This window comes from Epinephelus fuscoguttatus, linkage group LG11 (genome assembly GCF_011397635.1).
Source record: "Epinephelus fuscoguttatus linkage group LG11, E.fuscoguttatus.final_Chr_v1".
Lineage (NCBI taxonomy): Eukaryota > Metazoa > Chordata > Actinopteri > Perciformes > Serranidae > Epinephelus > Epinephelus fuscoguttatus.
The window spans coordinates 3,844,980-3,861,531 of NC_064762.1; the positions used below are offsets into that span (position 1 = coordinate 3,844,980).

A 16,552-nucleotide genomic window follows, 5' to 3' on the forward strand; every position below is an offset into this window, starting at 1 on the left:
ACGGTCCGATTATGTAATAAAAATAATGATAATAATAATGAAAGAAATAAATGATTTTGTTCACAATCTTGCTTCATATGTTCTGTTAATAGAAATAAAATGATTTTAATTACGTATATGATTTTTTTTTTCACATCCAAAACTGTACAGCTTTCTTTTTCTGAAACAGCTATATTCTACACATTTGTTATATTAAAGTGCTTTTTGATGCATCAGTCATAGTTTTATTGTAACTTTCTGTTTTATATTTATGTTCTTGTGTATTGCAGCACATTCCGTTATTTGTATTTCCTCATATGTTTAAATGGTTAATGTGTGCACTAAAAAACAAAGTCGTTGTAAGTGAAAACCCTCTTAGTAATTAATGATTATTATTCTGACGATAATGAGATAATTTCTATGGTTCTGTTAATACAATTTAGTAGAAATGCAAATAAAAGTCAAATGACTGAGGAGGGGACGTTGCTTTATTTTAATGGTGAGCACATTTTAACATTCTTTATTTAAACAACGGTGTGTAAAAATGACTCAGTATACAGTTTAAATTATAGAAACATAATAACAGAGAGGCAGGGGGAAACCACACTACACCAAGATATTATAAGACATATTGATGTCAAGTGTCTTAATAGCCTTTCATATGGTGTTCAACATCCCTCAGAAAAACATAAATGAGGGTTATTAATGCTTAAGTAATATTTATGGATAAAATACTTTACTGGAGTATTTATCAAGTTAATTATTAAATGATTTTATTACCATTAAAATATTAATTTTACTATTATTTCTTGGGCTTTTTTGCGATCAAACATATTTTCCCATTAGTAGTTTATCACTAGTATTATTTTATGTGTTATTTATTTTTCTGTACTTTTGAGTTCTTAACTGTGAACTTTTTATCAAGTGGGGGCTTTAAATAAGCCCTCTGGGTTTTTTGCCTCTCCCTGCGCTGTACTTCATTATTCATTTGCCTTTTATGTGGTTTAATTGTGCAAAAAATAAACTATATATAAACTATTAACTATAAACTTTTTTTTCAAAGTTTTGTCTTGGTTTTTTTTGGGGGGGGGGGGGGGGGGGTATTTAAGGACATCAAACACCATATTTTCCATAATAATATAAAGTCTTTGGAGATATGGTCCATTATAAATCTTTAAAAGTTCTTCCAGAGATTCTTGGTGTGAGAAAAATGCCAGGAAAGGTGTTAAAACAAGGTGAACACATTACAGTAGCTAATTGGCCCCTGCATCTGTCACTGTCGTAAAACGTCTCTGTCTGCTGTTGCAATGGCGTTTGCTGCGACAGCACTTTCCGGCAGCAGGGAAATCGAGGAGAAAGCAGTGACAAACGTCGCCAGCGGATACGTTATCGCCTCAAAAAGCCGTGGATTTATGCGATATTCGGTGAACTAACGTGTATATTGATTGTATATCACTTCGCTTCGTGGATGAGCTTGTGTTCAACGTTTTCACAGCTTGAATCTCCCCCTTAATGCGGTGGGATGGCCACAGTGCCGCCTGGGCCTAGTAGCGCACTGCCTGCATCCCCGGCTGAAATTCCTCCTTTCCCCGGGGCTGGGAGCGCGGAGCCGGCGGGGGAAGACGGAGAGCCGGCCTGTCACAGGGAGGACTGTGTCCCCGTCGGTTCAGGGAAGACGTCGGAGCCGGTTAGCGAAGTCAATAGGTCGGTTACGAAGAAGCAGAAAAACATGCTAGCGCGAGCTAGCCCGGCGGCGCTGCACCTCAAAATGCAAGCCCGAGAGCAGCAGCAGCTAAACGGCTTGGCCAGCCCCTTAGAGGACGCTGACAGCCACCAACACACAGGAAACCGGCCTGACAACCCGAGACCGTCCGTGGACAACTGTGACAGCAGCAGCAGCGGCAGCAACGAGGAGGCTCCAGCCGCTAGAAACAATAGTGAGCATTGCCAACATGAAGGCCACAGCCCCTTCTCCAAAAACGGCAGTCACTCTCCTCTAGTTAACAATAGCATGAACGGGATGCCGGGTTTAACAAGAACTGAAGCGGCCCACAGCCAACCCGGGGACGAAGGGAAAGAGGAGTTTGACCTCACGGAGCCGCCGAGACCGCCGAGCGACGAGCCGCCGGACGCCGGGCCCGGCCGAGAGGAGAGCCTCGCTGACCCGCAGCAGCAGCAGCCGCCGGCCGAGGAGCTGGCCCGGCTCGACCTGAGCAGCTCTCCCGGCCGAGCGGAAGAGGACAGCCACGGCATCCGCTATGTCCGCTACGAGTCCGAGCTGCAGATGCCGTGGATCATGAGACTGATCACCAAGGACTTGTCTGAGCCTTATTCAATTTACACCTACAGGTACTTCATCCACAACTGGCCGCAGCTCTGCTTTCTGGTGAGTGTGACTCTGAAAACATGTCAATGTGATGAAAATGCCTGCATTCACCTTTTAAACTCTGAGCCAGAATAAAGTGTCAAATATCATCCCAGCCTGTGGACTAAGGTTACCTAAGGGTGCATAGCATTATTGGGGCTGGGTGTGACTGCATGCTTGTAGCTTTCATCACCTGTCAGTGCGTCTCAAAGGCAGCCAAACATAGAGCACACACATCGATGAATGTGTTACTGACAGCACACTGGTTTGGAAGTTGTATTGTGACAGTTGGCAGCTACAACACCCACTTCTCTGTCACAAAGCCTTGATCCTTTGTGGATTTTAGCTGGAATTAAGACCTGTCAAATCAAGTAAAGTTGCCCCTTACTGTTAGTCACTTATCTAAAGGTCCTTGACCTGTCACATGCGCAGGAATTCAGAAGCAAGCAAACATATAAACTCCTTACTCTCCAGTTTTGAGAGTAATGTGCTGCGAGTGCGTGTTTCCCTTTGCACTCAGTGTCCAGTCAGGATTTTCTACTTTGACAAACACTATCCTTTCTTTGCTTATTCTCTGAGCCCCAAGGTCGTAAACTTCCCAGTTCCAGTTTGTCTGGAACGACGCATGTAACACAAGAGGAAGTGCAGTGAAACAAAGGTCAGAGTTCAGCTCGGAACCAGCACAACTGGCACGGTGACAGGAACTGTGGAGGAACTGTTGCTAGGCTTTCAGTGACCACCCCAGCACACACTCAGGAGGATCTAACTGTTGTGTGTTTGTGTGTGTGTCACAGGCCATGGTGGAGCAGGAGTGTGTCGGAGCCATCGTATGTAAGCTTGACATGCACAAGAAGATGTTCCGTCGTGGCTACATCGCCATGCTGGCCGTGGACTCGAAACACAGAAGGAAAAGCATCGGTGAGATCTGCACTCTGCATGTCACGTACAGGATCAGTATAAAAGTCTGTCCTTTTGTGATGTAGAGCAGAGACCAAGTTATGCAATTGCGTCTTTTGTGCTTTCTTTGACAACCAAATCTCTCAATGCAAATGCAGTATTTAGATAAGATGTACATTCTGAGTTGATTTGTTTAACTCTAAGTGACATAGTTTACCTTCTGCCTGTCTTGCACACCAGATGTCAAGCCAGAAAAACAGAAAAACCAAGTGTTATTTAAATGTTTGTGTGTTTGCGTGCCATCACTGACTTTGCCTCTTTTGTTTCAGGTACTAATCTGGTGAAGAAGGCCATCTACGCTATGGTGGAGGGTGACTGTGACGAGGTAAGATACAAAGTCCCATTCCTGCAGGAGGATTTCTCAGGCAAGCAACATGATTTTTTTGTACAGGGATGTCAAACATACATCCTGTAGGCCAGAACCGGCCCGCCAAAAGGTCAAATCTGGCCTACTATATGACGAGACTAAGAGATGCCAACATTCAGGAGCAAGTTAAACATTAGCCCTTTTTAAATAGGAGTTGTGCAAATTTGCAGGAAAGCCCAATCAGTCTTTTTTCAGCATTGGCAGTACTACTTTTGTTTATACAGAATGTGCCTTTTTCGGGGCAATGGGGGGCGTGAGCAAGTAACAAAACGTGTAGCTCAGCGTGTGACGTAAACAGTGACGTGGGAGGGAAGCCGCGGCTGGTCAGTCCTTCGGCGATTCTCTCATAAGTCGGCCCGTTCTTCACCGTCCCCGTCATCTGACGGTTAATGGCCTCTTCGTTTGCGAGGACAAGGAGGGCGCACAATTCCTTGTCTCCCCAATTGCTCATCTTTACAGTGTCTGTCAGGTTTGCATTTCCCTCTTGCTACTAGCTGCTCGCTCATTCCTGCTATCAGCTGTTTATCCACCGCCAGTCATCAACAGCCCCTCCTGTTGTGGAAGGCTGCCTCGGTCTGTTTAAACTAAAAAGGTTCCACCTATATGTCTACCCTACGAGGCAGAAAATTGGGCACCTCGGATCAACTTGCCAATCCGGCTCTGTGTGTCTAAACGCTCACAGCTTGCCGGCAAAATGACCCAACATTCACGGAAAATCTGGCAGTGTAAAAAGGGCTAATGCTTTGCAAGACTTTTCCGCCCTGACCAGGATACAGCTCTCTGGTATAACAATGAATAATCACTGTGACCGTGTTGAAATATATTGATCATTTTGCAGAATGTTTTCAATCAGCAGCTTCAGTTCGAAAGAATCTGTATCAGGAAATGTCTGGATTAATGCACATGTAATAACAATGAGAAGTAGACTGACTGAATGTGGAAAAACAGACATACTGCTGAAGTTGCACTTATTTTTCTTAAGACATTTCAGGCTGTTTATCTGTTTTGTGAAAGGATAAACGTCTACAGGATGTACTTGTAATTCGTTAGACACAAAAAAGGGCAAATATTGGAGCTGATGATAGTTACAGCTTAATGTGCGATGGTTTTATTGGTCCGGTCCATCTGAGATCAACTTGGGCTGCATGTGTCCCAGGAACTAAAATGAGTTTGACACCACTGCTTTAGCACATCCAGAGAACATCTATGTTTTTAAGAAAAGCCTGAAACACACACATATGGGTTGGTGTAAACATGCTCAGGGTTTATGCCTGAGATTGGCCCACATTTGCATTAGCAGCATGCCAGCAGTAGACGGGAGGAGTGTGTTGCATTTACATAGCCAGAATATACAGGAAAAAAGACAGAATTGCTGGAAAACACTGTAAATACATAAAAAAAATACATTGCCCAACATTGAAATCTCTCCGTGAGCATGAACTAAAAGTAAAAAAAAAAACCTGCTTGTATTTCAAGGACCAGGTTCCCTTCCTGTCCTTCACTTATCTTCACAGTTTGCCTGTAACCTTGGTTTGATTGTCAGCTACTCCGAGCCTTTCAGTCTCGTCCCTCTCCTACGAGCTGTTTCACTTGCTCCTCTCAGTGCTGGCGCCAGACAATTATCAGCGAGGGGGCAATGATGTTGATATTGTGGTGGGCCACCACAAATAAAAGAATGTGGGGGAGACCCTGGGGTGAGTTTGGATTCATCAAAGTCGTACAGTAACAGAAACAAACTAACCGACCGAGGCAGCTGTAGACCAGCAGCTCCTATGCTCTCTGAGGTAAAGTTACTCTCTTGTAAAAGGAGTCTTGCGGCTTTGAAGAGAGCAAAGATAACAGCTTCAGAACGGGCTGTTTGATGGTGAGGTGAAGCAGTGAAAATATTCTAAATATAGCGTACACTTAAACTGATATTGATAACAGGCTTTTTTAGAGACTGAAAGGTATAATATGCAGGATTGTCGGTATTGTTTGTACACCTGCCGGCCAGCGAAAGTGAAAGTAAAAGCCAACCCTGGATTCACTCCTATTTGGCATTTTGCCTTGTTATATTTGCAGTTAATCTGCACTGTGTCTCTTGGATGCCTGCTGCTTATGGTCTGGCACCTGGTTGCTGCCTTTCTATAAAGCCCCAACCTCACATGAGCGTGCCGTTAAAGTCCAGCGCACAGAAAATAAGAAGAAGATAAGAAAACCAGGCAGAGGGCAGAGTCTCTGCAGATAAATGCACCACCACACACGCTGGGAGGGAAAATTTCTCCATGAGGCTATACATTAGCTTTGAAGAGAGCAGAGATAATGGCGTCAGAGCGGGCTGCCTGATGGCGAGATACAGCAGTGAAAATATCCTTAATATAGCGCACACGTAGACTGATATTGATAACAACACTTTTAAGAAACTCAGAATATTAGATCACTTCTGAAAACAGAGAGCTAAGAGTACTTAATGTCTACATGATGCTGCTGACCATGATTTTATTATGTGTATCTTTAACTCACAAATTTATTTGCAAATTAATTGTTTTAATTGCAGTGGAAACTGCTCATAGTGATCACCGTTAAGCCCTGTTTCCACTGTGAAAAGTTGTGGATGGTACCAATGGAACCCCATGTTTGGTCCCCCCTCTGTTGGGGTACCTAGCACACAGATTTGGTACTAAAAGGTGGAGCTGTGAACCCTGCAGTCTGATTGGTCAGTAGAGGACGGTCACTCTGCTCAGGGCTGAGTTGCGTCTGGTTTTGAAGCTCATGTAACCTCACGTAGCCTACTCTTGAGCATGTATACTTGTGCAGTGGTGTGTCTGTGTCACTCTGCAGTTACACCTCCAAAACACTAGTCAGCGGCAGGGTTACTGTGAAGTGAACACACAGTAAACACACATTAAACATGGCTTAATAGAGACAAACACAAGTACACAAATCAGCTTCACTATAACTCGCAGCATTCACAGACAAACACTTGTCTTTATTTGGACACATTTTCCCCACAAATACAACATGCTAATGTTATTAGCACAAGTCAATGGCATTTTACATTGTATAAATTAGCCTAGCAGCTAGCAGAGATTTTCTCTACTCATATGAAGCCAGGGACAACAGCAACATTTAACAAAGGTAACGTTACAAAATTCAGCTCCATTACAGCTCACAAGGTTCACTGACAAAACAACTGTCTTATACTAAACACGTTTTCCAAACAAATACAACATGCTAAGGTTATTAGCACAAGCCTATGGCATGTTACATTGTATAAATTAGCCTAGCAGCTAGCAGAGATTTCCTCTGCTCATATGAAGCCAGGATAAATCACACACAAGACTTGAAATGCTATTTTAGTGGAGGCTTTATTGTCTTCACAACTTATTGTTTCTTATCTGTGAAATTAAAGTAAATAAAAGCTTCGTTTCCACTGAGGGAAATGGTTTCAGCTTACAGAAATCGACAGGAGGTCTGCGTCACCACGACACGTAGTTATATTTCTGGAAAAGTGCGTACCCTGACGTTGATGCTGAGCCTATGCCGTAGCTTCGGCATTGATTCGACGCAGAAGTATATATTCTACTTAAGGCCTGGATGATGGGATATTCTGAGACAGAGAGCCTGCACATATATGGATATATAAGATTTCGTATTAGAGCAGGGCAGGTAGGCACGCCGACATTTCCAAACATTTGGCTGGCACTGCACCATCAATGAAGTTTAAGAAGAAGTCTCATGCCATTGATACAGGCCACATTAAGTCTTTGAATGTTTCTCTTCCTATAGGAGCGCCACAAGTGGGCGAAGCCGTCTGTTTCATTACCACATATTTATAAGTATACAAATATCAATAAGAAAGTAATCTGTTAGAGAAATAAGGGCCGCTGGCTGTGGATGTGCTTCTCTCTGAGTAGCTGTAAACTCACTCACCTGCTTCTCTCACACACACACACACACACACACACACACACACACACACACACACACACACAGTAGGTTTTGAAATCTCTAGAAATGGCAGGTGTTTGAGGTGGAAATGAGATTCCGTATTAAACTTCCTCTGATCTCTTTGAGGCCAGAACTCTGACGATGATTCACCAGAGTTGTGATTTTCTTGTTGGTTTGATTGTGTACAGACAAACGGCACCAAGTGTGCTTTTATAGAAATTTATTTTTTCATCAATCAGGCCACTGCGAACACTGTAACTGTGTCGCAAGTTGCATTTTTCAGCTTGTGTATGAGCAGGCTGTTTTTATAAGTATCATAACCCTGACTAAAACACACCACTTCACTCGACTGCCAGCTATTGTTGTTGTTTAATCTTCCAGGCCCCGCTGGCTCGTGGCTTTATTGCTGTACTCAGATGCGCATAGGCAAATATCCCGGGCTACCAAATTCAGTTTGTCTTCAGAGTTTAATTTCCCAACTGCTTTGCTTCTAAATGTAATATCAGTCGACGGCATACTTTTACAACTTTAATATCAGACCAGCCTTGAACGCACAAACACAACCGACTGCTTAACTCCCTTCTTGCTGCTGCATTATTACGCAAACACACTTCTTTCACAGAGAAATATGTTACTGAAGGTCACTGTAGCAGTGCAGTGAATGGAAGCTAATAGCTGCTGGGAAGACAGGAACTTGAGTGCGCTTTGAAAAATGGTTATTCGCTAAATGCACAATATCTATGAGAAATACTCAGCACCCCCTTCGATGTTGTGTTTTATCACAGCGTAGTCAGTGTCATCAGATTCCTTTTTACACTGCCAGTCATTTTATTGCGCTCACAAAATATTGTCTTGTACATGTGCCTGCTGGCTCACTGTCACACTGTCCTGACTTACTGGGACAGAGACGTTGTAAGATGTTACTCTGCTGTGTACTTGTCTCTCAAAATGTCTGCTCCATGACATGTTATTCTACAGGAAGGCTAGCTTAGCTCAGGCAACTTCAAAACTGTCCTGTTCCCACTTTGAATGTGTGTATTTTAATAGAACATGAGATGTTGTGGTGTAATCAGCAGCAGCTAGCTTACTCTTTGAAGCTATTCTTGACCATCAACAACTGACCCCAAAAACTACACAGCAGCTACAACATCAGGTGCCTTAAAGGGAAACTTCGATATTTTTTAAGCCTGACCCCATCCTCCCGTGTTTTTATTTCTAAGTGACTAATGGAGACAATTATTCAAAGTGGTCGGGTATTGACAGAGAGCGCTGCAGCCACAAAACTAGCTGCAATGTAACCACTTGGGGGCAATTATGCACCCTCAGTTTACATCCATTAAAGGTGCTTGTTTTTGCCACTGACAGGCTCAGTTTGTTATTTAAGTGTCTGATACCATAATGGAAAGGATCCCTACGGAGATAGACCTTTATGTTAAAGAGTAGGATTCTTTCTGTCGAACCAGAAACAGCCCCGAAATCGCGGTCACCAAACCCACCAGACTCCATTTAAAAAACAGTACTTTTATCTTTGTAAAATACAGTTCAATCAAAATTGACAGTAACAAAATAAAACTCATAAAAACTGTCTTGATTTGTCTTTTCACCCTTCCAACAGTCACCAACTCTGGTTTGGTTGAAATAAACCCTTAATTCACCCAGTTAGATGTGAAAACATGCTGCCTCTATACACGCTAAAATCACTGTTTATTTAAATGGAGTCTGGCGGGTTTGGTGATGGTGATTTAAGGGCTGTTTGTGGTTAAATTAAAAGGATCTTACCCTCTAACAAAAAGCTTTATCTCTGTAGGGATCTTTTCCATAATGTTGTCAGACACTTAGAATAATAATCTGAACCTGAGATGATTTTCTTAGCTTTGCTTGACCTGGTCTGTTTGTTAGTGTGTAGCCAAATCTCGCTCAGGGAGAAGTCTTTTCACATTTTCAAAATCAGCTAAATACTCAACCATCACATTGAAACATTTTAGATAAGACTAAGCTATGTTTCCTGTAGTCCAACATAACATTATCTTCCTGGCTCTCTTCTCTCCAACTCCCACTAACATTTACACCGCTGTCTTAGTGCAACAAGTCACCTCTCATGAGATGATAGAACGAGACTCCTCCTTGAGCGAGACTTGGTTATACACAATAACAAACAGACCAGATCAAGAGAAAGGTAGAGTAGAATGTTTCATTTCTCTGTAGGGATCCTAGACATTACTGATGATAACAATCTGAGCTTGTCAGGGGCAAAAACAAGCACTTTTAGTGGGCTTTAATAAACAGTGCGTAATTGTACCAGGATGGTGAAATTGCAAGCTGTTACACCACTGCGGCTGCAGCCATCACACTCAATACTGGACCAATTGCAAATGTTTCCATTAATCACTTAGACGCATAAACATGGAAAAAACAGGGCCTCGTTGAAAAATCCCAAAGTTACCTTTACAGCTATTTTACTGGCTTTGCATGCCGTTTATAACGATGTACTAAACCCAGCTGACTCTTGGAGTATTGGAGATTGGCCTGCTAGCTAATGAGTTACAACATGTGACTGAGACAGGGTTAGAGCTTAGACTATGATAAACTCAAAGGGCAGTCAGAGAGCGCAGACCAGTCGTCCAGTCCTCTGTGATATGCAAATCTGCAAGTGCAGCCCTGTATACTGTGTGTCTGGATATATTTCCAAAAGTATTAGAATGATGTCAGAATTTGGTTTTGCCTGAAGCCTTATCATCTTAGCTGTGTGTTAATATGTACTTCTGTATTGCAACCAATATTACTGCTTGCTCTCGTAAAGCAACAACATTTTGTTCTAATATCTGCGGTAGAGTTTATTGCAGAGGATTCACATTTGAATTCGAGTGAGAGTATAGTGAAGGCCCTGACACACCAAGTGGCTGGCCGTCGGTCAATATTTGGCCATCGGTTAGCACCTGTGGTCCTCGTTGGTGCTAGTTGGCTTTTTTTCCACCAGTGCAGCTTGTTGAATCAGCATCTGCGACTGCAGAGAGCGAAAGTCAAGAGGGAGTGAGATCAAAACAAACTTGTCACATGATGTCAGATTATTTGTCTTTTGCAGAAACACCACATGATGTTTTGTGTTATTGTTCACTGGCACTCAGTAAACACACTCTGTTCTTTCAACATTTGCCACTAGTTCTCTGAAGACAGTTTGGTGTGTCTGGGCCATTAGTCGCATGATATGTGTGTATTTACGTTCCCATAGCCAATAAAAATCAGGCCAGTAGTTTTCCTGTAAGCTTGAGCTGAGAAACTAAATTCCTTGACAGAAGTAACAACAGCTGAACTAGCAGAGAGGAATTTACAACATAATAATGATATTTTCCTTTAACAGGCTGAAACATGCAAAACAACTGTTTGGGTGCACAAAAACCAAATATATGTTATGTACCAGGTTACAAGGATCAGTTAGTCCATTCATGTATAAAACAACACACTGACATGTCCATGTGTGTGTCCCCAGGTCGTATTGGAGACTGAAATCACCAACAAATCAGCCCTGAAGCTGTACGAGAACTTGGGTTTTGTCAGAGACAAGCGGCTGTTCAGATACTACCTGAACGGAGTGGACGCGCTGCGGCTCAAACTGTGGCTCCGCTAAGAGGAAAGAAGAAGAGGGGACGGGGGAGGACGGGACAGCGGGTGCTGTTCACCTCGTACGCTATCGGCTTGACAGCCTCAGCTCTGCCCTGGTCATTTCACTCTTATACACAACACATACACACACACACACACACACACCTGTGTACAAACATAAGGAGTATGCATAGACACGCAGACACACCCTCTTTTTGTCCTCGACCTCCGAACAACTGTTGTTTAGGCAGAAATGAACTGACATCCCACCTGATGTTCTCATGAAGGTGCCCCCGATACTTCCTGTGACGAGGACAGGGGGGCGAGAGAGGGTGGTCTCTGGGATGACCTTGACTGGGGACTAGATGACCTTTTGACCTTCGAGCTTGGATGCCGCATTGACCCGGGACGTGAGGCGGGAGGCAGCTCAAGTGAGGACGTGCGTCCGAACCCCAGAGGACATGGCACCACAGCGAGTCCTCCTGCAGAACACAGGACACAAACAGACTTAAAGTAAACAACAACACGTGAAACAAGGAGGCAGGGCGGTAAAAACAGACTGGGAAGAAAATATTTGTGGAGTTTATTTTTGTGTTTCTTTTTTAACCTTGTGAGTTGGACGGGGGGGACGGGAAAAGCTAAAGTATGACTGCGTGTTTGTACCGCCTCATTTTGTTTTTTGTTTTTCCTTTGGAGTGTTTGGCTTGTTTTTGTGTGCATGTGTACGTGGCGTGGTTGGTTTCACTGTGAGCAGGTGAACGTGTTTGTGCGACTGTGTGAGCGCATGCTTGGTTGTGCGTACTGTTGTGTGTTTTCCGTTTCCCATCATCCTGTGCAGCGGGGCGCAGCGGCTGCTCGCTGCTGTTTCCATCACCTGCCTCAGCCTTCGGGACTGAAGCCTGTAAAGATATGCATGCATTTATTTTAAAGTGAGTGCGGGGGAAAGTGTGCAGAGTGTGTGTTGATTAACCCAGTCGAACCCCCTTCCTGCGTTTGATGTAAGCATGTTGGTGCAGAGCAGTTGATCGAAAAACGAATCACTCCATTAGCGCCTCCAACTTTGCCCGACTGGTGGACCTGACACCTTTTTGCTTCAGTGTCCTTCTCTTAATCTCTTCATCAAACCCCTGACAGTATGGGTGAGTCTTTTCCTTCCTATTTTTGCAAATCAGAACGTGTTTTCCCCGATTGCACTGCCAGCCACTGCAAAATTCCCCAGAAAAAAAGAGTCTTCTAAAGAGACTCCTTGCCAATGATGGCGTGGTCAAATGCGTCCTCACCGTCTCAGTTTACTCCTTTTAGATTATTCATCTGTTTCTCCTCATTGCAAGTGCCACTCAATCCATCAGCACTCTCAGCCACGACTGCAGTGACGTTCCTGCCAACAGGCGTCACACGGCAGCCTCGGCCCGCTTCTGGTCTGCGCTCGGCGCCAGACCAAAGGCAAAGTGTTACATATGCTGGAACCTTGTTTGAGTATGCTGTGCGTGTGTGTGCGTGTGTGTGTGTGTGTGTTTAAGGAAAATAGACAAGTATTCTTAGCAGATTATATTTTATTCTTTCAGTTTGTTTAGATTGTCTAATATACACCTGTATAACCTCACGCTGCTCGCGAGCGGCTGAGTCCACAATGCACTTCCCAGGTGCCCTAACTCAATGCACAACCAACCTCGCTAACATGTTAAGATCTCCAACCTGGAACACGTCATAGATGCACCCGGACGTTCCAATCCACACTAATTATGGCAAAGAAAATTTGCTTCAACTGCTTTTTTTTTTTTTTTTTTGTCTTTAAAATAATATGAACAAAGGTCAGATGCACTTCTTTGGAAATTGCTGCAGTGTGTATGTGTCCGTATGAATGTGTCCTATTGTTTTTGACAATGGTGTGGATCTGTTAGACTTTTATTTCTCTACTTTCAGAGGCCCTGCACAGGAAGATCATAGCCTTTGAGGTGCTGTGTTTTGTTCCGACCTAATAAGGACAAGAGAAAAGAACAAATCACGCACTTCTTTTTTTTTTTTTTTTTTTTTTTTTTTTTTGCTTTCCAGGATTCGACTTAGTGCTCAGTGTGATAGAAAGGGCAGGAGACAGTTTGGATGACAGTTGAGGGGAGAATAAACCCTAAATTTTTAAAGTCAAATTAAAAAACCACCAGCATCACAAGTGGTTAAAGAAATACTTCACGTTCACAGTGCCCATTTCACTCAGCGCACTGCGTTAAAATTGTGGTTAAAACTTTGTTTTTCTTGCATGCCTCTCCCGTGAACAGAGAATCCAAAAAATCCCAAAAAAAGGATTTAAAACACCTCAGTAAAAACAGTCTCATGCACAGCTGAGAAGCCTTTCTGGACGTATGCATGAGCTTGAACTCTGCTGAAGTGGAGCTCATACGCAACTGCGTGCTCAAGCCCACTCAGGGCAAGTTATTTGCCAACAGAAGTGTTTGCTTTTGTCACGTTTTAGCGAAAATGCATGTGTTTGAGAAGTACTACGCATAGTGCTGGATAAATGAGACATGAATTGTACTGCAGGAGTTGTGTGAGAGTTTGTAAATGGATGACTGTGACTTCAATTCATGAAGCATTTTCTCAGTTTTTGGATTCTCCACTCTTAGTGAGGCAAGCAAGAAAACAAAGTTGTCTTATGAATTCAGGGTAACAAACGGAGAGTAATCGATTATCAGATGGTCATTGTGCGTGTGAAGTATTCACGTAATGCCAGTTTAAAGGTAAAATTCACCACCTGTTACGTGGATGTCCAACCAGTGTTGATGGTAAATATAGTCCGTTGAAGAAAGTGCGTGCTATATTGACTGAGAAAGCAAAAGTCCTGCTGCAGGGCAGTGCCTACATGTACCAGGATGCATTGTGTGCGATACTACTTTGCTGCCCAAAACATAGCGTTGCGAGGTTATCAGCTGCATGTGTGCTTCTGCAGGCAGCTAAATAAAAATGGGGAGGCTCCGTAGTCTGAATCGGCAAGAACCACTATTTATTATTTTTCCCATGGTCCATGGCAGTGCATCATCACTTCACTCCTCTGTATTTTACCTTTCACAATAAAAGCCCAATGTAAATTACTCACAGCATTTCGTTAAGAGGCGGTTTCAGAACTTATCGTCTATCTACGAAAAAGCCTCTGGGGGCGAGGGCCAATATGTCAAGCTGATCCAGTGAGGTTGCAGATAACTGGGCCAAGACTTCTTCTTCTGTATATTGTTCATTTTGGCTAATCTCTCCAACCAGATATCTGCACATGAATGCAAATACTAAAGTTAATATAAAGCTAACTCATTGTCAGGACCTGAACACTGCAGATACCAACATTTTGTGGCCCACAAATTCTGCATACATGTGTAGAATCTGTTAATAGATTACCAACAAAATAGCTTACAGTAGGGTAAGGTAACAAACACTCAGTGGTCATCTGCCCTCTCGGCCCTGCTGGTCTTGGTTGTCCTTTCTGTTTATCTTTGGGATCCTAAAAAAGGTCTCCAACACCTCTGTCCATGTGAGGAACAAAACTTTAATGCATTGTTACGCGCACACGGGCTCTCTTAGGCTCTCCCGGTGTCGCTAATAGCATTCAACAAAGACTCTTGATGTTAACTGCAGCAGGATGATTCAGTTTCTGTCGGCATCGGAGGGCAATTTGAGCAAAGTCTCCACCAGCCGGTGTTAACTCTCAGCAGCTCAGATTCTGGAGGGTCTAACACAGCTCATGCAGCTACAACCTCGGCTTCTCCTGCATAAAAAGTATCTCCATCCGTAACACCTCTCCAGTCATATTTCAGGATGCCATTAATGGTGTTGGAAACTAGTTTGCAATACAGGCAAGGAGAATAAGGAAGGTCTGTTTTTGAGGGTCATCTAGAACACGCCCCCGGGTTGCCCCAAAGCAAAACCCAACCTGTAGTTCTTCTGCATCCAGCCATGTCACTGTCACATCAAATGACGACGCAGGATGCAAGAAGCGAATCAGATATGCAGCTGCAAACTCAGCTTTCTGGGTCAGCAGAATTTATTGTTTCAATTTCAATGCTTTAACTACATTTACCATCCACAATGATTGGACATTCACACAAACGTTGGCGAATTTCCCTCTAAGTAAACTTCAAATTATGCAGTTGGACATCTGTGTGCTTTCATCCTGCCTACAACATTCAGAGTAGAAATCACTGCGAGACGCTGCCATGTGGCACAAGCAGAGGAAAATCTGCTACGAAATATTGGCTACAGAACAAACAAAAGTCTCCTGCAAACATTAGTGGACCTCAGATGTTTTAACGATACAAGGACTGATCTCGTCTGAGCTCCATGAATGACACTACCGGACCTCGCTCACGTTATGGGTTTATCTCCCCTTCTATATTTCACCGCAGGAGCCCAGGACTGAAAGGGAGAGTAGATGTTTACAGAGTCGCCACCCTCATAACAGCCTGTGTATGTACGTTTGTGTCTGTGCATTTGGAACAATGGATCAGATGACCTATTTTTCTTTTGTTTCTTTTTTTTCAGATTTGTATATGAGTGTTGTTCTATTCCTCGGATATATTGAGAGCATGTTTTTTTGTGAATCATCTGTTGGGAAGGGGGCGGTTTGGGTTGATTTATCAGATTTGATTTTTATTTTTAATTTCTGTGCTACTTTAGCCCATCCAGAGGAGAATTATGAGCGGTTCACAGTGTGATACGAAATCGCTCCGGACCGTCAACACCAATTATCTTTACTGCTCATCTGACACTCTAAATTTCAATCATCACCCCGTGTAAACTCCTAGATTATTTTGGACATTTAAATCTTCTGTCCCTGCATTGGACACTCGTCTCCCCCTCCTCTGTCCCCTCACTGTCCGGGCCTTTGCTTCTTTTATACAGTGACTACTGATGGATAAAAGGACAGGATAGGTAACACCGTATAAAATGAACTCGTCTTTCAAACCAGCTGTCAGTATGAGGAGGCGTTTTAGACTTTGAAGGAAAAGTGTCTTTTTTTGTTTTACTCCTGTGAAACTCTGGCAGTTCCATGTGGGCATTACAGCCAAAGAGCCAAAGTGCTCCGTTTAGCTCATGATCACAGACTGAAGGGCTTCGTCATCAATATCAGTTTGTAGCCATGGCCTGTGGTGTTGCTCTCTCTGACAATGCATTTGGAATAAGTTTTGACTTGACATGCCAGTTCAGTGTTCACAGATGTCTGAGGCAGTTTCTTCCCTGCGCCTGGACGTCCGCTGCGCTAATCCAGGTAGCTCGTTCTAACAATCACCACTTTTCTGTCCTCACCTGGGACGACATCTGCCACTCTACGTTTCTAGTGTTACAATTATAAATTCCCCCAGAAACCAGTTTCC

At 43.3% G+C, this 16,552-nt stretch overlaps 1 protein-coding gene across 1 annotated transcript; it reads left to right on the forward strand.

The window, feature by feature from the left end:
• The first annotated feature begins 1,273 nt into the window (after positions 1 to 1,273).
• naa30 (N-alpha-acetyltransferase 30, NatC catalytic subunit) lies at positions 1,274 to 16,531 on the forward strand. The gene is made up of 4 exons (XM_049590522.1): positions 1,274 to 2,365; positions 3,139 to 3,262; positions 3,571 to 3,626; positions 11,086 to 16,531. The coding sequence occupies exons 1-4, from the start codon at positions 1,502 to 1,504 to the stop codon at positions 11,221 to 11,223; spliced, it is 1,182 nt and encodes a 393-aa protein (XP_049446479.1). The 5' UTR covers positions 1,274 to 1,501; the 3' UTR covers positions 11,224 to 16,531.
• The last annotated feature ends 21 nt before the right edge of the window (positions 16,532 to 16,552 follow it).

Coding starts and splice junctions, on each gene's coding strand:
- naa30 (XM_049590522.1), top strand. CDS start 1,502: ATGGCCACAGTGCCGCCTGGGCCTAGTAGCGCACTGCCTGCATCCCCG. Junction 2,366..3,138: donor GGCCGCAGCTCTGCTTTCTG/GTGAGTGTGACT, acceptor TGTGTGTCACAG/GCCATGGTGGAGCAGGAGTG. Junction 3,627..11,085: donor TGGAGGGTGACTGTGACGAG/GTAAGATACAAA, acceptor GTGTGTCCCCAG/GTCGTATTGGAGACTGAAAT.